This window comes from Taudactylus pleione, unplaced genomic scaffold, assembly GCF_031769625.1.
Source record: "Taudactylus pleione unplaced genomic scaffold, aTauple2 ptg000380l, whole genome shotgun sequence".
Classification (NCBI taxonomy): domain Eukaryota; kingdom Metazoa; phylum Chordata; class Amphibia; order Anura; family Myobatrachidae; genus Taudactylus; species Taudactylus pleione.
This window is the reverse complement of record NW_028284781.1, coordinates 5,061,077-5,084,697: the sequence shown is the minus strand read 5'-3', so window position 1 is coordinate 5,084,697 and position 23,621 is coordinate 5,061,077. Positions and strand designations below refer to the sequence as shown.

The 23,621-nt window shown below is 43.0% G+C and overlaps 1 protein-coding gene across 2 annotated transcripts in view; it reads right to left on the bottom strand.

Moving 5' to 3' along the window:
* The window catches only part of ANKRD28 (ankyrin repeat domain 28), a 173,435-nt gene that overhangs the window by 38,377 nt on the left and 111,437 nt on the right, over window positions 1–23,621 (bottom strand). For both annotated transcript variants that reach the window (XM_088445445.1, XM_088445444.1), the window contains exons 9-12: window positions 14,526–14,604; window positions 9,121–9,235; window positions 1,778–1,860; window positions 563–626 (exon numbers count right to left, since the gene is read on the bottom strand). In XM_088445445.1, coding sequence (XP_088301571.1) covers window positions 563–626; window positions 1,778–1,860; window positions 9,121–9,235; window positions 14,526–14,604 — 341 coding nt within the window. The remainder of the gene's footprint in view (window positions 1–562; window positions 627–1,777; window positions 1,861–9,120; window positions 9,236–14,525; window positions 14,605–23,621) is intronic.

Genomic DNA, 23,621 nt, shown 5'->3' with positions numbered 1-23,621 from the left:
AGAATCTGTCTGGACAGTAGAGATTAGCAAAATTTCAAATATTGAGACTAATATTTACCTCCGCTCAGTATTGCCTGCGGAAATGTATTTATTATGCAAATTTATGCTCACCTCTACTGAACAGATGCGGTGATGATGTAATCAGAATATCACTGTCTGTTGATCTAACAATAAAGCTTCATATAGGGTTATTGATCTTCTATGAAATTAAAACAAAACATTGCATCCTGTTTAAAGAATAGAGGAAAACCTCTATTTGAAAACTATACCCAAATTCTGAGAGCCATTATTTTGGAGTCATGTATATGTAGTTTAATACATTTTACTCTATAACCATGTGGACAATATATTAGAACAGTCGATTCTATTTTAAGAAACACATTTTGAGTATTTTTACAAAGACTTTGCCTGAAATCCTATCTACAAACTCTACAAGCATACATTAGCAGAGCTCACATGTACTTGAATTAAATCTTTAGCTTTTCATTATATATGGAAAACAGTATTATAAATTATATGAATATCTTAAATAAGCACATGTAATATAGTAAGTGGAATTTACCCCCCAGCTGCAGCTGCATGCAGGCAGGTCCTGCCAAAGTCATCTGGGGTATCTATATCAAAACCTACGAAAAAAAATTAAACAAAGCTTATGGAAAAGACAATCATCGATTGAGACCAAATACTATGTTATCTAAAAATAAAGCTAACTCTAGTGTTTCCCCGGCACTAATGGAACTTTATTCTTTTCATGGCCTAATTCAACACACACGTAGCATCCACAGATTTTTTTGACCTGTTCATTATATATATATATATATATATATATTATATATATATATATTTTCTTCTACACTTTTGCCACTTTGGAAATGTACCATGAAAGAACTTGGAGCCAGAGCCATTTTCAGGTACCTATTTAAGAAAAGCAGCAAACGAGAAACAGAACTCTATTCCCTGCAGTAGGCCAGGTAGGTTTTCCAAAACCTATGAGTGTAAACCCCTCATTTAGTATCATTACTTTCTAGAGCAATTAAAGCTATTTCTGTTGTTCAACATTAAAATAAATGGACTTGATAGAAGAGGCTTGAACAAATGAAGACATACAAGGTTGACGGAGCAAGAGATTGACCAGTTCTACATATCAAGACGGTCTGAGAAAAAATATTTAAGCGCCGATTATCCCCAATGTTTTTTTTCACCCTAATATACACACAGAATGCATATATGTGTTATATGCACCTTATACACACAGCCTGCAGCTCATTTTATACAATATTTTCAATAATTTTGTGGCTCAAGCAAAGTTTGTGTACATACATGAAATAAACTTATGTTGCATTTACACCCTATACACACAACCTGAAGGTAATTTTATACCATATTTTTAATAATTTGTGCCTTAGACAAAGTTTTTGTAAATTGAACCATCAAAAATCAAAGGTTTTATTATCTCAGTCATGCCGAAATTATTCCGTAATTCGGAATATTCCGTATTTCGGAATATTTGGATATGGGAGACTCAACCTGTACAATGCAGCCAGCAAGCAAATGTATTTTTGCCCACATTAAGCATTATACATACTTCAAATAACCATGTGCTCCTTCTATTGGGTGCTCCAAATCACCCGTGTGTTGTCTACATATTTGTTAGTAGATATGGTGCATACATATTGTTTAGCTGAGGCCAGTTTTAATGCCTTTACTTCTACTGAATTATACTGCATATCTTCCTTATTTAAGAAAATACACTTCAAATACAGACAACAAGACTAACCTGAAGATAGGAGCTTTCTGCAACAATCTGAGAAACCGCTCAATGCAGCCAAGTGGAGAGGAAACATTCCATGGATACCTCGTCTGGAAGAGATCAGGTTTTATTGTTACATGATTGTTCGGATAAACTAGCAAATTACATTTTATCGCAGCTTATGAGCGGCATCCAAAATATGTGGAAAGTTGGGGAAACCTACTGTTGCAGGTGTAAATTCTAGCATATTTAAAGAAACAAAATCCCTGACTTTTAACCCTGTTCCACAGATAAATAGGAAGGGAAGTAATCACCAATTTATTATCACACCTGGACACCATTTGTTATCCCCCAAGGTGCTCACACATCAGCATGTGCACTGATTTAAGCTATTAGAGGTACTTACAAATGGTGTATCAGGTTCTCTAATATGTTCTTTTAACATTAGTAACAACTGCATTTGCCGAAATGTCCCCAAATAGAAAAACAGAACAAGCATAAAAGGTATCTGTTGTGTTCACATGACAAAATTATGTGCGGATGTAAAAAAAAAACCTCCTATTTTTACAGGGCGGATTGGACGTGTGCAGACACTGCATATGGCCGTACTGTAAATGCATGCTGCCAGTTTAATGTGCTGAACAAAAAGTGCCATTACCAGGTGCAAAGCAGCAAATGTACAAATAAAAGCAAAGGTCACAGGTGAAAATTAGAAATCATCAAAAATAATATAACAGTGTAGGAGGAGCAACTTGGCCAATCATTTTTATTTGTAATACAAATGAGTCCTAAAAAGCAGCATACCTTACATTTCTATTTTACAGATGTTCTGAGAGTGACTGCTGGTGTACCTGCATGCAAAATGCTACGTTACAGTATCAGCGGCTGTGACACTGTAACGTAGCATTTTGCATGCAGATAATATGAGATATGGTAAGAACTTACCCTTGTTATCTCTATTTCTACGAAGTCCATAGGGTTCCACAGGATACCTTGGGGTATAGGTGTGACGTCAGTCGCAGGGCACCATAGAATTAAGCTTTCAGCCTCCCAGGATGCACTAGGTCCCCCTCCTATACCCCGCCCCCGGGCCAAGGCACCTCAGTTAGTTACCAAGCCATAGGCCGGAGGAGGAGAAGGAAGAGAGAGAACAAAGATCTGGACACATACAAGAATCACATTCTCACCAGAGGGAGACGGAAAACCGGTGACCAGAGCAAAGCCCATCTGCAGCACAGGTGCGACAGGGCGGGAGTCCTGTGGAACCCTATGGACTTCGTAGAAATAGAGATAACAAGGGTAAGTTCTTACCATATCTCATATTTTCTACTTCAGGGTCCATAGGGTATCCACAGGATACCTTGGGGATGTCCCAAAGCAGTATCCTTTAAGGGTGGGGACGCTCCGGTGCAGAAAGGAGAATCCGCCGCCCGAAGGAAGCATCCTGAGAGGCGAAGGTGTCAAACCTGTAATACCTCACGAAGGTATGGACAGAAGACCACGTAGCAGCCTTGCAGATCTGAACTGCCGAGGCACCACGTCGAGCTGCCCACGAAGGACCCACAGACCTAGTGGAATGAGCCTTCAGAGAAGGAGGGACCGGTAGGCCTTCATGAAGATAAGCTTCAGAAATAGCCATACGGATCCAGGCTGCCAAAGTTTGCTTTGAAGCAGGCCAACCCTTTTTACGGAAGCCATAGAGGACAAACAAAGCGTCCGACTTCCTAAACGAAGAAGTGCGGTCAACATAAGTCCTTAAGGCCCGCACAACATCCAAAGAGGCCTCACCCACGGAAAGACCCGGTGAGTTAAAGGCCGGAACAACTATTTCCTCGTTAACATGAAACTGGGAAACAACTTTGGGAAGAAACTCGGGCCGAGTGCGGAGCACTGCCCTGTTCCCATGAAAAACCAAGAAAGGGGGTCTACAAGAAAGAGCCCCTAACTCAGAAACACGTCTGGCCGAAGCAATGGCCAGAAGGAAAACAGTCTTAGCTGTTAGCCATTTAAGATCCACTGATCCCAGTGGTTCAAACGGCGGTCCTTGGAGAGCCCTCAGGACCACAGCCAAATCCCAAGGCGCCACAGGTGGAACAAAGGGCGGCTGAATACGGAGAACACCTTGCATAAAGGTGCGTACATCCGGGATTGTAGCAATTCTACGGTGAAACCAGACAGATAGGGCCGAAACCTGTACCTTCAAAGAAGCGAGGCGAAGCCCATGATCTAGTCCCGCTTGCAGGAAGGCGAGAATACGAGACAGACGAAACTCCCGCGGTGCATAACCTCTCGGTCGACACCACTGGAAGAACGTATGCCACACGCGATGGTATATCCTCGCGGAAGACGGTTTCCGAGCTCGTAACATGGTACGCACCACAGAGCTGGAAAACCCCCGGGACCTCAGCATGGCCGTCTCAACAGCCACGCCGTCAAAGACAGCCGAGTCAGGTCCGGGTGAAGACAAGGACCCTGAGACAGAAGGTCCGGTCGTAGCGGCAACCGCAGAGGACTGTCCACGGACAGACCCTGAAGGTCTGAGAACCAGTGCCGTCTGGGCCACGCGGGAGCTATCAACAGGAGAGTCCCTCCTTCCTGTTTGAATTTCCGGATTACCCGTGGAAGAAGGGAGACCGGAGGGAACAGGTATGCGAACCTGAACGTCCACCGGACGGACAGAGCATCCACCAGAGACGCCCCTTCGCCTCTTGTGCGAGACCCGTACACCGGCAACTTGTTGTCGTGCCGGGACGCCATGGGGTCGATTTCTGGAAGACCCCACCTGTCCACCAGTAGTTGAAAAACGTCCGGGTGCAGGGACCATTCCCCCGGATGAACGTCCTGGCGACTTAGAAAGTCCGCCTCCCAATTTAGCACTCCCGGGATGAAGACCGCTGATATGGCCGGAAGATTGCGCTCCGCCCAAACCAGGATCCGAGAGACCTCTACGAGAGCCGCCCGACTGCGAGTTCCTCCTTGCCTGTTTATGTAGGCCACGGTGGTAGCGTTGTCCGACTGGACCTGCACCGGGTGACCCTGGAGAAACCGCTGTGCCTGCAGGAGAGCATTGAAGACCGCACGGAGTTCCAAGATATTTATTGGAAGCTCCGCTTCTGTCGGCGTCCACCTGCCCTGGAACAAGTGTGGACCCAAAACTGCTCCCCAGCCCCGAAGACTGGCGTCCGTTGTCAACAGGACCCAATTTGGAACCCAGAACGGACGTCCCTTGTTGAGGTGGGTCGTCTTTAACCACCACGCAAGGGACAGGCGAACCTCCGGGGTGAGCACAATCGTCTGGAACTTCAGAGACTGAGGCAGCCCGTTCCACTTGGACAGGTGCTGCAGAGGTCTGGAGTGAAACTGGGCGTATTCCACCATGTCGAACACCGACACCATGGAGCCCAGTAACCTCATCGCCGAGTGTAAGGACACCCGGCGGCTGTGCAGACAACTGCGCACCCTTGACTGTAAAGCAGAGATCTTGTCCTCCGTCACGAAGATCCTTTGCTGTCCCGAGTCCAATAAGGCTCCAAGATGCAGAATCCTCCGAGACGGGATTAGAGTGGACTTCTGCCAGTTGATTAGCCAGCCGTGCCGTTGCAGCAGTGCAATGGTCAGGTCCAAGTGGTGTAACAGGAGCTCTGGAGATCCTGCCACCAATAACAGGTCGTCCAAGTACGGCAACATGCGGACTCCCTGCAGCCGCAGAGAAGCCGCCATGACCGCCATCACCTTGGTGAAAACACGTGGTGCTGTTGCCAGGCCAAAAGGTAACGCCCGAAACTGGAAGTGGTCGCTGCGGATTGCAAACCGAAGGAACTCTTGATGGCGCAAAAGAATAGGGACATGCAGGTAAGCGTCCTGTATGTCCAATGACACCATGTAGTCCCCAGGTTCCAGCGCCAGAATGATGGACCGTAGGGTCTCCATCCGAAACTTCGGGACCCGCAAAGACTTGTTGAGTGCTTTGAGGTTGAGAATCGGACGATATGACCCATTGGGTTTCGGTACCAAAAATAGATTTGAATAGAAACCCTGGCCCCTCTGGGAGAATGGAACAGACACTATAACTCCAGCCTGGAGCATAGTGTGCAATACCTTCCGCAGCTCCGTAGCCTTGTTCCGGTCTGATGGTAGACCCGTGGTGAAGAATCGAGCCGGGGGTCTGTGCCGGAAGGAGAGGGCGTACCCGTGGGAGACCACCTCCAGAACCCAAGTGTCTGTCGTAGTAAACGACCAACACCGGGAGAACTGCAGCAGGCGGCCTCCCACCCTGGAATCCCCCAAGGGGAGACCCGGACCGTCAGGCCGCAGGCTTGTCATCTGGCTTGGGGGCCGGACGTCTGGTACTCCATGCCTGTTTCCGGGGCTTGACCGATTTCTTAGGGCCAGCCTGTCGAGGAAACGACTGTGGTTTGGGCCTGCCCTGGGCCCTAGATGACCGAAAGGACGATGGTCCAGAACCAGAAGGAGCAGCGGCCGACGGAAGACAAGCAGATTTGGCTGCCGCCAGCGTGGCCACAATCTTATCCAGATCCGGACCGAAGAGAACTTCTCCGGTAAACGGCAACGCTTCCAGACCTTTCTTGGAATCTGCGTCCGCCTTCCAGGATCGCAGCCACAAGGTGCGACGAGCAGCTACCGCTGCTGAAGAAATTCTAGACACCAGAGTACTAATGTCTAGAGCCGCCTCATTGATGTAGGTGGCCGAATCACGGAGATTGCCAATCAACTCCGCCTGTTCGGCCGGACAGTCGGATTCAAAAGAAGCCTCTAATGAATCCGCCCAGCGCTCCATCGCTCTGGCAACCCAGCAAATGGCCATAGCCGGCCGTGCTGCCCCCCCTGCAAGGGAATAAGCGGACTTCAGGCAGATTTCTACCTTGCGGTCCGTAGCATCCTTAAGGGAGGACATGGATGGCATCGGCAATGTGGCACTACGGACAAGACGGGTCACGTGAGAATCCACCTGTGGAGGGGATTCCCACTTAGCAAAATAATTATCCGCGAACGGATAAGCCACCGCCAGGCGTCTCTGCGGCTGGTATCTTTTACCAGGTTGTTTCCACGCCTCCTCTAAATGGTCCACCAACTGACCCTAAAGAGGAAAGACTGTGGCATCGCCCTTCACATCTTTGAAAAAGGCATACTTAGATTTAGCCACTGGGGGAACTTCGTCCTCAATCACCAAGGCTGTGCGGACCGCCCGAATAAGTCCAGGAATATATACTTTGGACTTAGCATCAGCGTCCTTAGTATGGAGAGGTTCCTGATCGTAAGGATCCAGAATCTCCCCATCATCAGACGTCCCTTCGTCATCCTCATAAGGAGCGGACAGAGACGCCACCGGCCTTTTATGAGGCCGCATCACAGACTCCCCTTGCAACACATCCGATAAGTGCTGTACAGAACTCGTCAGGGAGTTAACCCACGCTGGCTCCTGAGAACCCGGGAGCGGGGAAATAGGGAGACTGTGGGGTACCACCAATTGTCGTGGGAACCCCTGCATGGGTGACGACACCACAGACTGCTGGGACAAACCCATCGGAGTAAACGCGGGCTGCGGAGCTAACTGGCCCACTAAAGCTGTTAACGCCTGAGCGAAACAAGCCCAGGGTGGCTCCTGTACCGGTGCTGTAACCGTAATAGGCCGCGCCATGGACAAACACTGCCGGCAAAGGCCCTCCGCGCTACCCTCCCCCTCCGCTAACGGTACTTTGCACGTGGTACACTGTAGCCGGAGGGGAAAATCACTTTCAGACATGATGGCACCACGTATGTGACCTCTCTCACGAATTAAGTATTAAATAGGCGAGAGACCACCCTGCAGCACCGCACCGCAAGGGCTTTAGCAGAAAGAACAGGGACAGTAATAAAGCTGACAGTTTAGAGAAGAAAAGTTACAGGCAGCGCTAGCACAGTCACATACAATGCAGAGAAATAACAATTCCTGCACTAACAGCGCTGATCACTCAACTACACAGACACAGGGCCTGGTAGGACACAGCGCTGCATACACAGACCTGAGCCACAGCGGAGGAGAGGTATGCGGGGGGACCCAGACCACGATGCTTCCTTCCAGACTTCCAGCAGCGTTCACCATGCGTTGCAGAGAAGATGGCCGCCGAGGAGCAGAGAGAAGCTGGCCTGGGGGAGGAGCGCTGACACAGGGCCAGTCAGCACAGTGCAGAGAGGGCTGTGTGCAGCGGGGGAGGCGCTGGCTGTGAGACAGGGAAGGCGCGCTCCCCTGGCATGCATTTAACCCCTGGGACGCCGCAGCGCTGCCGCTCTGCTGCGGTCCGCTGTCCCAGGGGGTAGTGGAAAGCGCAGGTTCAGTACCTGGCTCCACGCTGCAGCCAGTCCCCAGGGAGCCCCCTGCCTGGGGACTTAGGACCATGTGACCAGCAGGGACCCACCGCGGGACCCCGCTGCTTACCTTTGTCCCCCTTGGATCCGGCCATGGTCCGGAACATCTGGGGTCACCGCTAGCTGTGACCCCAGATGCTCACCAGCATCCCCGGATCGGTACCGGCGTTCTGGTACCGGCGGGGGTGTAGGGAAGACAGCATGGACGTCAGGACTGACTGTCCATGCTGTACATCCAGATGTGCAGCCACAGCTGCACTGAAGAAAGCTTCAGGGGCTCTTCTAGCCCCCACTCCGACAGGTGCACCCGACGCCGGCCGGGCACCAAACTAAACTGAGGTGCCTTGGCCCGGGGGCGGAGTATAGGAGGGGGACCTAGTGCATCCTGGGAGGCTGAAAGCTTAACTCTTTGGTGCCCTGCGACTGACGTCACACCTATACCCCAAGGTATCCTGTGAATACCCTATGGACCCTGAAGTAGAAACACACTCAGTCGCACAAAGAACATAGGCATGCCACATATTTTAATCAGCAGAAGCTGCTTGTGCCATCTATTCACATTTCTGTGCTAGTGAGTCACGCGGAGCTCCCTCATTATGTGTAACGCGACTTGTAGCGCACGGAGGATAGATGTATGGGGCCACATCTGTACATGAGATAACAAACACCACAAGGTATAAGTCCCTGAAAATTTTGGTAACCATATAAAGGCTTAAAGCTGAAGTTCTAGTCCTTTTCTACACGTCACAGAAGTCTGAGGAGACATAGGAGATAAAAGAAAAATGGTGCTTTGAACATAACGTGAGCTTTGCAAGCAGCATCAGTGACAACTTTGTAAATGATTGGTAAAGTAATCAGCATGTTCTACATTAATCTCAAAATAGTTCAACAATGATAAAGCAACATCAAAAATAAAAATATAGTACAAATGCCTTTCAATATTTCAATAAACCAAGTCAAATATGCTCACGTCACAATCACATTGGTAATTCTTAGCAACTTACTTTGCTGTATCTGCACCATTGGTAATTAAAGTGTTGATGAGGAGCTCGTGGCCGTATCTGGCTGCTATGTGCAATGGGGTGTTTCCATTCTTATCTTCACAATCTATCTCAGCTCCTATAACACACAATAGGGGAGGAGGAAATTACTGGTCAGATGATTTGTCAGTTTTATTGTATGTTGGCCTCATAGCCCCTCCCCAATAAGGAGTCATTCTTGCCTACTTATGAGTAACAGTTTTAAAATTGAGGAATGCAAGAGGACGCTACGATACATGCCAAGAGCTGAGCTAGTTGGTCATATACCACACGGCCATTTAATCACCACACAGATCATTCCAAAACCACGGGCAGAAATATCTTTACCGCTATACCAGCCTCCGTTCTGTCGAAGCTGGATTATTGGCTGAGACCAGATCAGTTTAAAATTGAACCGCAGCGACGCCATCTTGCGACTGGCCGCAAGACACCATCTTGGAAATGAAATCCCAAGACGCCATTTTGCGAATGGCCGCCCAAGCGCCATTTTAGATAAACTCACACTTTAGTACATGTGGCGATATTACTATTAGCATCATGCGATTGCATCTTACACCATTTCTCATACACACATTAATACGCACAATTGCGCAGTTAACTAGTCGCATATTAGCAAATGCATAAGATCTTGTATGAAAACACCGAATATTAGCTTCATGCACACGCATCTGCCCCAAGTTAACTAGCGTCTTTACATCAAACCCCACATACTCACACATGACATATTCACATACAAGGTTCCATAAGCTTTAAGGTATAAGATTCAAGTATGCACATTTATTATAATTGCTATGAAATAAGGATTATTTTGTAACTAAGGAATACGTGATAAATAAGCTATGTTTGGTATTGTACTGATGCGTACTCTCTCAACAGTATTCCGGTAACATCGATGTAGAAATCGCAACATGCATTCTTAACTTATGGACGCAGAGACTTCAATCAACAAAATGTACATTATATGACCAACTGTTAGGATTTGCATGAGGAGGGAAACCAGAGACCACCAGTTGTTAGAGGCTGGACTGTGTCTATTTGAACCAACCTGTTAGATGCCTTGTAACATATTCCCTCTCCTTTAGGACCAATGGTATTAGCAACAAACTTCTCTATTGTGTTGTCTATCTCTGAGGGGGTATAAATATGTGCGCTCTGACCCTGGGTTTCTAGTCTTCGTGCTGAATGCTGATTGACGAGGGGTTTCTTGCTAATGCCTACATCTGGTCCAGAGCGCTGCGTATGTATAACTGTACTTGGGTTTGTATAATTCCTTTGCGCTAAATTGTACTTATAACTAGCATGTAACTGACTGTACTTTTACTTGAATACTACTGTGTGCTTTGGAACCACAGGTTCTAGGTCTGGAGTCTTTGTTTACTGTATAACTGCAAACGCAAAATAGCATCATCCTTAGAGGTTTATAGGCAGGATATCAGAAGGTATAGGCAGGGGTGTATAGCGGTTCAAAGGCAGTATTGTTAGTTCTCCTGGTAAGGCTTTCTACTATATTTTGGAACATGGCTTGGGATTTGCATCGTTTCAGCTACAAGAGCACTAGTGTGGTCTGGCACGGATATTGGGCAACAACCTGTTGTTACAATTGATCCCTAAGGTGTTCAATTGAGGTTAAGATGAGGGCTCTCTGCAGGCTAGTCAAGTTATTCTACAACAAACTTTTTTTTTTATGGACCTAGTTTGTGAATGTGGGTATTGCCATGCCGAAATAGGAAAGGGTGCCCCCTAAACTGTTACCACATAATTGGAAGCACACAATTTACAAGAGTGCCACTGTATGCTGTAACCAAACAGCCTAAGATCATTATTCCTCCTCCACCGAACTATACAGTTGGAAGCATGTATTTGGGCAGCAGCGTTTTATGGGCATCTGTCAAACTGTGTTTTGTCTGTCAGACTGATAGTGGGAGTGGCTCATGGTCATCTGAGGTTTGGCTTTGTGATCTGTTGCTGGTGTGCGGCTCCTCAGCCATGGAAACTTAATCCATGAAGCTCATGATGACCAGCTTTTGTGGGCGCTGCTTCCTGAGGCAGTTTATAACTCTGTAGTGAGTTTTACAACATAGGACAGGCAATTATTGTGTGTTACACACTTCAGCCCTCGGTGGCCCTGTTCTTTGAGTATGTGTGGCCTACCAATTTGCACCTGGGTCATTCCACAGTAACTCACGTTACAAAGTGACATATCAAGTAATTTCAATGCTATCAAAATCAAAAAGTAGTTACGTGAAATTTTATTTACTGAGAAAATAGTAAGACAGGTCACGCTTTAAAAATCAGTATACAGGAATTGCTAATTATTTACTACAGTGCCTTGCAAAAGTATTCACCCCCCTTGGCTTTTACTTTTGTTATATTACAACCTGTAATTTTTATTATTTTTCTTATCTGAATTTTATGTGATGGATCTGCATAAAATAGTCTAATATGGTGAAGTGAAATGAGAAAAATATATATAAAAAAAGAATCTTTATAAATAAAATTCGGAAAACTGGCAAGTGCATATGTAATCACCCCCTTTGCTATGAAGCCCCTCAAAAGGTGCAACCAATTACCTTCAGAAGTCACATAATTAGTGAAGTCCACCTGTGTGAAATCTAAGTGTCACATGATCTGTCAGTATAAACACACCTTTTCTGAAAGGCCCCAGAGGCTGCAACACCACTAAGCAAGAGGCATCATACCATGAAGACCAAGGAGCTCTCCAAACAAGTCAGGGACAAAGTTGTTGAGAAGTACAATTCTGGGTTGGGTTATAAAAAAATATCCAAATCTTTGAAGATCCCCCGGGGCACCATCAAATCCATCATCATCATCAAATGGAAAGAACATGGTACCACAACAAACCTGCCAAGAGAGGGCCACCCACCAAAACTCACAGACCGGGCAAGGAGGGCATTAATCAGAGAGGCAGCACAGAGACCATGTGACCACAATAAGCCGTACACTCCATAGAGCTGGGCGTTATGGAAGAGTGGCCAGAAAAAAGCCATTACTTAGTGATAAAAATAAGAAGACACGATTTGAGTTTGCCTAAAGGCATGTGGGCGACTGCCCAAATGTATGGAGGAAGGTGCTCTGGTCAGATGAGACTAAAATTTAACTTTTCGGCCACCAAGGAAAACGCTGTATCTGGCGCAAACCCAACACATCCCATCACCCCAAGAACACCATCCCCACAGTGAAACATGGTGGTGGCAGCATCATGCTGTGGGGATGTTTTTCAGCAGCAGGGACTGGGAAACTGATTTGAGTCGAGGGAAAAGATGGATGATGCTAAATACAGGAATATTCTTGAGCAAAACCTGTTTCAGTCTGCCTGTGATTTGAGACTGGGACGGAGGTTCACCTTCCAGCAGGACAATGACCCGAAGCATACTGCTAAAGCAACACTCGATTGGTTTAAGGGGAAACATTTAAATGTGTTGGAATAGCCAAGTCAAAGCACATATCTCAATCCAATTGAGAATCTGTGGTCAGACTTTAAGATTGGGGGGGTGAATAATTTTGCAAGGCACTGTACGTCAATCTGTGACGCGAATTACCATGGAATGACCCAGATGAGCTTTCGTTGCTCCTAGAAGTTGCCACTTCAGTAGCAGTGCTTACAGCAGTGGGGCAGCGCTTGTAGGACAGAGATTTGACAAAATGACTCAATGGAATGGTGGCATAATATGAAGAAATTCACTAAGCTCTTCAGTATGACTACACAAACTATAGCGAGTAGTGTATAATAGAAATAATGTATTTCAGGGACAGATAAAGACATGATCAAAGAATGATTAGACATGGCAAAGTTCAATATGATTAAAAAAAAAACACGACACATGTATATGATGTTTATATATAATTCACATTAAATGAAAATCGACCAACTAAGAAAACATTCTATGTAGCGGTTGTAACATAGGTCTCTTAATATGTCAAGTTCATTCAATGAAATCAGTGAAACAAAAAGTCAGTTGTATAGCCTAACCCAGGGGTTCCCAACCACGGTCCTCAAGGCACACTAACAGTCCAGGTTTTAAGGACAGCCATACTTGAGCACAGGTGACTTAGTTAGTACCTCAGTTATTTTGATTTAACCCTCTGTGCTTAAGCATGGATATCACTAAAACCAGGACTGTTGGTTTGCCTTGAGGACCGAGGTTGGGAATCACTGGCCTAACCTTTAAAGCCTTACTTCCTAAACACATCTACCTGAATATACGGTCGACCAAATAACATTGACAAATGATCTGTTATATACTGTATATATAGAATCTAAAATGATATAACAATCCACAATGATGATTATGGTTTGGTACAAATGTTAAAGAACTAGATTCACATATGCACCCGAGTGTCATTGTATTGCAGTGCCAAAATGTTTAGATCAGTGAGAATAAAGGAAACACTCTTGCTGCAATTTATCTTTCAGAGAAGTCATACCATATATTTCCAGAGGTCAGCGGGGAGAGGAAAGGCTGAATTATTTATGTCATACCAACAGCAGAGAATAAAAGGAAGAGCAAAAGCTGGTCGAATAGGAAAAGGGCAAAGCAATAAAAAAGGCAAAGATTTATCTATTGCATCTCCTAAATCTAACACACTAGCATGCTCTGGGAGAGGTAATATAAGTGCAGTTTTACAGGAGGAAAACAAACTACAAAGAAACAAGGGCTAACTCCATTTTAATGGTGATGAGGGGGTGTATAAATGTATACCTGACAACAAGTAATGGTTTAACGCTTAAGTTGTTATAGGCATCTATTTGTACTTGTAACTTAAAAAACAAAAAAACAAAGCTGTCGGTGGAGGGGGTCTATATTAGAATAAACACGTGTTAGATGACAAGGGATAGAAAGGGTTGGGTATGAAATACCAGCAGCCGGGATGCCTTCTGTCAAAATGCCGGCAGCAGTATCCCGATCCTCGGTATCCCAACAGGGGTAGGGTAAGTACACTAACCCTCTTCCCTTCTCCCCCTAACCCACCCTTCTTGGTGCCTAAACCTAAGCCTCCCTACCCCACACCTTAAACCTCCCCGTTAGTGCCTAAACATAACCCTCCCCCCTTACTGCCTAACCCATCCAGTGGTGCCTAACCCTAATCCCCCCAACCCCCTGTGGGGACTAACCTTAACCTTCCCCCGTGGTGCCTAAACCTAACCCTCCCCGGCTTACAGCTAAGGGCGCCACGCTTACCTTCGTTGTTTAGTCCCAGGTTGGGATTTGAACACACGGCAACCTGGCAGTCGGTATTATTACTACACCCCGATAGAAATACAATACAATATACTTCGTATTAAATGCTCATTTTACAAAGTTGTGCTTTCCATGTAAAGTGCATAGGCAATCATAAAGGTAATATACCATTTTGGATGATTGTTTGGGACCTGGAAAAACGACCATGAATAGCCGTCATATGTAGAGGTGTCTTCCCGTCTTTACTCTGAAAAACAAAATTGTTTAAATAAGACAAATGCTCTGTATGCCATACTTAGTATTTCAGCAAGACTGCTTACAAATTCTTTAAGAAAAAATAGGCGGCTAAGATCCTAGTCTGCATGAGATACTTAAATTAAATTACTTAAATTAAACTTCTTATACACACACACAGACACAACAAAAAGAACACCCTTCTTTCAAATACATAAGCAACGGTTTCTGCTCATCAGTCTGGAAAGGATTATAAATCCATTTCCAAACAATTTGAAGTCCATCATTCTACAGAAAAATTTATTAACAAATAATATTTTTTTTTTTTCTTAAATATTCTTAGGAGTGGTTATCCCAGCAAATTAACTAAATGAATGGAGTGTATGATGCTCTGCAAAACAACAAAGAAACAAAAGTATTTTGAGACCTATTAGGAGAAAAGTGCTATTTAAATAACTATTATTATTAAAAGCAACATCCAGGTTTTAAAAAGTTGCACCTGAAGGAAACAGAAATACAGGAACTTTGTCCTCTGAGCATAAGACCATAGGGGAGTTGTCTAATGCATAATGCGCCATGTTTGGTGAAAATCATGCACAGTCTTATGACTAGAACCTATTTCCAACTGTCAAGAACTGCAGCGATTTTGGGTAGCTCTGCTGCCACAGGACTTGGGTGCCATGCAATTACATACCACAATATTCTATTGAAAAATGTAAAGCCATTTGTCAGACAACTGAAGCTTGGCAGAAATTGAATCATGCAGCAGGTCAATGATAACGGTTGTATGATCTACTGGTGAATATACAACTAATTGATTTAAAAAGAAAATTGATATTGTTTTGGGATAGCCAAGTTAAGGTCCAGACTGCAATTCCATTAAGAGGATGTGGTGGGATCTCTAGAGAGCTGTGCATTAATGAATGCCCTCATATCAATAAGCTGAAACTGTTCTTGCTGTTAAAGATGGTTTTACATGTCACTAAAGGGGGTGTAATAACTTTTCCACACATGGATACTTCATACTGAATAAATTAGGACAGTAAAATGTGTTATGGGTTACATGACATTAGATTTACCAAATGTCAGGGCTTGGCGAAAACTATACTATTGTTAGTAGTGTCTTTATGTGTAAAACCACAGTTTTGAAAGGGGATTTACTTTCGTTTTTCACGAGTGTAAATACGTACATGCCTACCTGTATGTATAAACCTACAGCCATAGAGTGAGATATTTATTATAACTTATTCAGGTATTTTGATAGAAACTGTAAAGGCCACAGATTCCCAAACTCGGTCCTCAAGGCACTCTAACAGTCCAGGTTTTAAGGATATCCATGCTTAACCACAGGCGACTTCATTAGTACCTCAGTCCAATTGATTTAACCACCTGTGCTCAAACATGGATGTCTCCAAAACCTGTACTGTTGGGGTGCCTTGAGGATCCTATGGTTTATGAAAACCTGAAATGACTATTTCTCCAACTGATATAATGAAGCAAACAAATAAAATTATCTGGATTACTAGCAGTACATGCATGAGGTGTATAAATACGTTTCTATCTTAACCATTCCAAAAAAGGGTATTCAGTTATATCTGCACTTCTCCTGTAACTTTACAGTCAGATTGGGGAACGTGCCATCTGCATCACTGAAACGTAACTTTATGCACCAGTTTCTTTGGTGTAGAGTATTTGTATTTTGTAAAAATAATCTTGAAAAATTTAGTTTCCCAATATATACTGTATACATATTTTTAAATATGCTAACAAATCAAAGTGCATTGCATTAACCAACAGGTGTACAACATTCAACCTGTATATGCACCGTAGCTCCTGTACTGGTGACCTATGCCTTGGAGGTGATACAAGGAGCTTTCAAATAAATCAATGGTTTTAACAGGGTACAGGAAGAAAAGATCCTACATAGGAAGAGAAAGCACTAGAACTATCCTGCCGCCGTTTCCATTTCAAAAATATTTCCAAGATCGAACCCTCTCTCACCCTGGATTCTACTAAGACCCTCTTCCACTCTCTGGTCATCTCCAGATTGGACTTCTGTAACCACCTCCTATCTGACCTACCTGCTTCCCACTTCTCTCTAATCCAACCTGTCCTCTATGCTGCTGCTCAGCTCACCTTCCTCTCCAAACATTCTACATCTGCCTCCCTTTCCCCTTCAGAGCCCAATTCAAGGTTCTTACACTCTATTACAAAGCCCTCACCCAATCCTCTCCCATTTACATCTCCCTTCACTCTCCCATCTGCCTTCTTCGCTCAAAAGATGCACGTCGTCTCTCCTGCCAACTGATTGCTACCACTCCTACCTCCAAGATCTTGCCCGTGCTGCTCCCTACCTCTGGAACTCTCTCCCACTTCCTATCAGACTCTCCACCTCTCTACGAATCTTCAAACGGGCTCTCAAGACCCACTACTTCATTAAAGCCTTCAAGCCCTCATCCTAACCCGTTAATACTTGCTCCTTCCTCCCTGTCTAGCCCATCTGTGTCCCTCCTGTTTGTCTGAACCTGCCCCTTTAGAATGTAAACTTTCACGAGCAGGGCCCTCTACCCTCTTGTGCTACTCCTTACGCTCATCTACTCCTCACTCGGGCGCCTAACACCTGGTTGCTTAACTGAGTGTTATGATCACTAATGCAGCAAAATATATAAACCTTCTCCTTGTCCTGCATTGTATTGTACTGTAAGTCACTTGTTGCTTGTTCACTTATTTATCAATGTACTTTGTAAGGTGCTGCGGAACACTTGTGAACAACAACATTCAATAAAACTGGAAGATGGGTCTACAACCATCGGCAAAAGTTTTGAGAATGACAAGTATTGGTTTTCACAAAGTTATCTGTTTCAGTGTTTTTAGACCTTTTTGTCAGATGTAACTATGGTATACTGAAGTAAACTAAGCATTTCATAAGTGTCAAAGGCTTTTATCGACAATTACATTAAGTTTATTCAAAGAGTCAATATATGCAGTGTTGACCCTTCTTTTTCAATACCTCTGAAATTGCCCCCAGCATGCTGTCAATCAAATTCTGTGCCACATACTGACTGATGGCCGCCCATTCTTGCCTAATCAATGCTTGGAGTTTGTCAGATTTGTGGGTTTTTGTTTGTCCACCCGCCTCTTGAGGATTGACCACAAGTTCTCAATAGAAATAAGGTTTGGGGAGTTTCCTGGCCATGGACCCAAAATTTTGATGTTTTGTTCCCCGTGCCACTTAGTTATCACTTTTGCCTCATGGAAAGGTGCGCCCATCATGCTGAAAAAGGCATTGTTCGTCACCAAACTGTTCTTGGATGGTTGGGAGAAGTTGCTCTTGGAGGATGCTTTAGTACCATTTTTTATTCATGGCTGTGTTCTTAGGCAAAATTGTGAGTGAGCCCACTCCCTTGGCTGAGAAGCAACCCCACAAATGAATGGTCTCAGGATGCTTTACTGTTGGCATGACACAGGACTGATGGTAGCGCTCACCTTTCATTCTCCGGACAAGCGTTTTTCCAGATGCCCCAAACAATCTAAAAAGGGATTCATCAGAGAAAATAACTTTACCCCAGTCCTCAGCAGTCCAATCCCTGTACGCTTTACAAAATATCAGTCTGTTCCTGATGTTTTTCTTGGAGAGAAGTGGCTTCTTTGCTGCCCTTCTTGGCCATCCTCCAAAAATCATCGTCCTGTATCATGTCAACAGTAAGGCATCCTGAGACCATTCATGTGTGGGGTAAGCACCTATCCATTCACCTTTTTAAATAGCCATAATCATTAATAGCGTAGATTTGCCCAGGCCCTATCCTTGTTGCAATAAATGTTTGAAATCAGATGGATCTCTGCGTACGTCACAACTACGCAAAGCAATTTCAACTACACGCCCTCACTAAACAGTCTACATGCAATCCACCCATTGCAGGTCTTACGCCCACTGAGCCACAAGTGGGGTTGCAACTAGGATGCTCATACTCTAAATCACATGTGGATGTGTGCACTTTCCCATGGAGTACATGCAGTACTAAAAATTGCAGAACGGGCTTGAGTGTAAAGTTGAATTGGCTCCTATGTGTGAAAGCCAGAACGGATGTGTGCTTGACTGCATCGTGTTGTACAAAAACAAACTACTATTAAAATGAAGGCAGCCCCAGGGAACATTTTCTTCCTCATTCACAGACAATTGAAGCTACTTTATATGCTAAAGGAAGCTTCACCATAAAGAACAATGTTAACTGGTGGCTTTATTTTTCTTTGGTTTAATTGTGGATTGGAAACATACAACAAAAAGATGGTAACATGACCCAAATGTAGGTTAGTGTTAGATTGTTACATTATAACTGGATTAGCTATTCATTCTGCTACATCAGATCTTTGCAGTTTAATGTGAATTCCTTATTTCATTTTTATTTTAAATCATCAAAAGTGATCTAGGAAAGAAAACATGCACATGCTATTTCCCCAATATGGATCAGCTCTCCTAATGGCTAAGCGCAAACCTCAAAAATATTTTCGGCATCTCAAGGAAGCTTGTTCAACCAAAATAAATGTGATGTATGTTTCACGCACTATCCCAATGCATATTTAAGTCAGCCATGCAGGATGTCAAGAAAGTAGGTCAACTTCGGCCTGATTATATGTTTCTCTAAAATGCACATAAGCCCTGTGCCGTTCATCCAGAAATGCTTCACTGATCTCATGCAGTCTGTTCATTTCAAGAGCCGTATTATTGCTAAAAGGGAGTACATTGATTTATCTGGACAATTGCCGATTTGTAACACATGGATCAACCAGAAAACTGTATTACTTTATTGCTTTGTCAGACTTAGGGCCGAATTAAATTAGGTGCGAAAGTCGCATCTGGCGAAAAGCGTTCGCATGGCGAAGTTATCGCAGCATTCGCCAGTATTGATGCAATCTTTTTGCGTACTTTGTCAATGCGCACTCCCGCTTTTCGCCCTATCCAATTGCAACACACGCAAAAACGCATGTGTGCGATAATTGCGCATGGCAAAACAAGCGAAAAGTTCAGTCAGTCTGTACCCCATAAACAGTCTAACTGACACTGGAAATATTTATAGAAGTGTATGAATAGCCCTAATAAAAAGTATTTTGGGTTCTTAAATGGAGTCAAAATGGTTGTTATATGTATATTTGCTTAAGTGTGGAAAAATGATATAAAGCAACTTCTTTTGAAAAAATAATTGCTGTAGTTAAATTGGGAGCACGTTAAAATGGGTGCAAGTATATTTTTGTGTCTATAAAGTGCACTTTTAAAATATGTTAAAAATACACCTGCAATCCTAAAAACACCTGTCCCATCCATACAGCCCCCCAAAATACCTCCCCCAGTACTTTAAACCCATTTTCCAACACTTTTTAAATTTTCACCCCAAAGAATGACATATTGGGGGGATTTAAGCTAATTTTTATTTTTTTGCCTAATTAGTCATTATTATGGGGTGTTCAAAAGGTTCTGAACCAAGCCCCACATTTTTAGACAAAAACAGAGATTATGCACATTTTATCGCCATGCTCTGAGATGGTGAAAAGCTTTCGCCGGTTCCTGCATATGGTGTTTTTGTACATGCGAAAAGTCTGGCAATTGGATAGCGCGATAAGTTCGCATGAGCGAACGCTTTTCTACAAACGCAACTTTCTGCTCCTAATTGAATTCTGCCCTTAAAGAGGAATTGATGAGTAGAGTGCAGCATATGAAATGACAATTACTGGTAACACTACTATGAACAGCTTTCCCTGCAGGTAGCACTTTTACACTTCAACATATATGGCAGCCTAGCTCAACGTAATGCAGGTTATTAGGATAGCAGTAGTAAAGCTTGTGAACACCAGCAATTGAACACCAGTAATAAAACGTAGACATTGTTGAACGACACACAATTGTATTAACAATCAGTTGTAGATGTCATTTGAATGGAACCATTACCACAAGCTGAAATTGACCATTACATTTATATATTTCCTTGCAGTGACAAGTTTATTGCAAAGAAATATTAATTTGAAAGAAAAACAGTTTGTAGAATTGCAAAGGAATACAGAGAACTATGAAAAAGAATATTTTTACATAATCAGGTATAAGAGGTTTATACAAGTGCAAGTTTTTGCCTTATTTAGGTATGCCATGTATGAAAATCAGCTTTGTACTATCAGTATCAGGTCCAATCAAGGTGATATAGGCACAGTTCAATCTGCATATTTGCATATACTGTTCTGGCGTCTGATTATATAGTGAGAAAGGTTATATACAAATGTAGAATATTGAGCATCTACATCATTAAGGCAGATGCCAATCTTTCCGGGAGCGAGCACTACAAGTAATTCACCTAAAGTTCAAAATGCATAATTGTGAAGAACCCAAAAGCTATATAGTCTGGGATAGACCGGCCGCTGCCAACTAGGTAAATGTATAGTTCCCGACTTCATACAAACAAAAAAAGATTGAACACATATGGCTTTTATGAAAGGGTAGAAAGAAGAAAACACCTCGTCTCCAAATAGAAAAGAAGTTCCCCAAAGAGCCAAGAAACATCACAGTGAGAGAGGTTTGTAAAGTTTAATCTGAATGAAACAAGGCTTCTAGAACAAATGTTATTGGACAGTGGAGTTTGGTTTGATCTTAATGCACAATTTTTGGTTAAACCAAACAGTGCATACCAACTGGCAAAACAGTGATGCAGGGGTGAGGATTTGCAGCCGCAGAACATGGACGTCTTGCAATAAGTTAAAACACCACCAACCCATATTTCTAGGTGAAAACGTAAAGCCACAGGGAAGATTTACTAAAGCTTCTAAAAATTAAAAGTGTAAGTGTTAACCATGGCAACCAGAGTCTAGCAATCATTTCTCTATTGCATTCAAGAAAATGATATACCGAATCTGTTTGGTTACTATTGGCAACACCACCACTTCTGTGTTTTAGTAACTCTACCTTCATGTCTTCTAAAACTGAAATTTGTCAGAAATAGGATTGTGAAATAGGAAAATAATCCTAAATACATCTGCAAATTTACAACTGAAGGACTCAAAAAGAAGACAATCAAAGTTTTAGAATGGCCAAATCAACATCCAGATAGATATCAGCTCCACTGGGATGTGGTGGTGGGATCATTTGAGAGCCCGGCATAAAATGCCCTTGTAGGGAGGAATGGGAGCCAAAAAGGACCTCAATACCAAAGTAACAAACTGAAACATACAGAAAACTTCAATTAACTGCTGAAGTTGGTTTACGGAGGACACTTATTTTTGTCTTTATGACATTCACACACAGGCTTATTCTTTGGTCAGATAAACAGAGGAATATCTGTTATGGATTATTTACCATTAAATTAGAATGATCAAGTTTTAGAACTTTCTGAGCACTAGATTATTGCCAACTATGTCCAGACATGCCAATACAAATCTTTCTTGCATGATTTTCGTGATGCATTTATTCAAATTTTTCTGAGCAAAAATTTTTTTTTATTTTTTATTTATTCTTCTTTTCCATGGCTAAATTGGATTAGCAATGCAGTTTACATGTCCAAACAAATTGCTTTCTAAAAATAGTTTGAACTCAAATACTTACTAAAAACAAATAAAAAAAACAATACATCCATCTCTGGATATCCACTTCCCCAGCTATTAATCAGAAAACTTTTCTTCCTACTATTCTGTTACTGAAAATATTATTCTCACACAAAAGAAGAAGGTTCAGATGTAAAAATAAATACATACATTTGTTGAACTCAATCAGAAACTGGTGGTTGATGTTTTTTTTTTTAATTATTACTTTTAAAAAGTAAGGGGACAGTTACGGAAAAGTATTTTACTCCACTTAATTGCCGAGAAAAGGAGAGTGCCAAATTTGTTTTAGGTCTTCAACATATTCCACATAGGGGCACTAAAATGAGCTGTGCATGTGTTAAAAAACAAAACAAAATGCCAAATAAAATTGAGAGTACTCTGACAGAAAACACTGGCTAATAGCCAGCTCCTTAATATATGGAATTGAGAAACCACAGCATCAGAGTCTTTAGAACACAGCAAAAAGGAAGGCAGCAATTTAACATTCTAACGTCATACTCCAGTGGAAAACTAGTTTATATGAGGTTTCACTTACTTGAACATTAATAGACACCTTGCTGCTGACAGCTTCCAAAAATATGTGAATACCACTAAATCTTGGAGAGGGACAGACAGGTTGACCTCCTGGGCAAGCACATGATTAATCTTTACTTCTGGATGTAATTTATAAAACTTGTAACCACCACAAATGACTTAAGTTGGTGTACTATTTTTTAGTCTTGGAACAAATTGTAGAATTTTCCTTTATTGATTTATTTAATTTTTTTAATTTTAAAAAGTATACAAACATTTCCTATGAGGGACTTCAGAACCAAATCTATATGCAAAACATAAGAACTGAAGGCAATAATAACTTGACAACGGGTTGTTAAAATAGCAAATATATTGGAATTATTTTACGTTGCAGAAATCCTAGATTCTTGTCGAAACTAGATTGGCTGAGACAAGATCAGTTTAAAATTCAATCGCAGCGACACCATCTTGCGACTGGCAGCAAGACACCATTTTGCGAAATGGCAGCCAAAGCGCCATTTTAGATAAACTCTCACACTTTAGTACATGTGGCGATAATACTATTAGCATCATGCGAATGCATCTGTGACCATCGCCATACGTTACGGCGATTCACCAGAAGCCTATTTCATTACTTTACGTATTATAAAGGATATATTTCAGAAATGGCTTTACAGTATGCCAAAATTGATTGCATTAGCTGAATAAAGCAAATGGCTACGTGACAACTAGCTTGTGTAGATAAGCTTCCTGGACAGTTTCTGCTCTCACTACAGGTGGTCTGGCTCGAATACACACCTTACATTAGCAGGCTTCCTGCAATGACATGATTTCAAAGACTAGAGTGTCATCTTAGGTATGTCTCTGGGCTATTTGCATTTCACACAAGAGACTAGGAGAATAAAGAGTTTTTTCTTTTGAAGCCTGGGACAGGTGGGG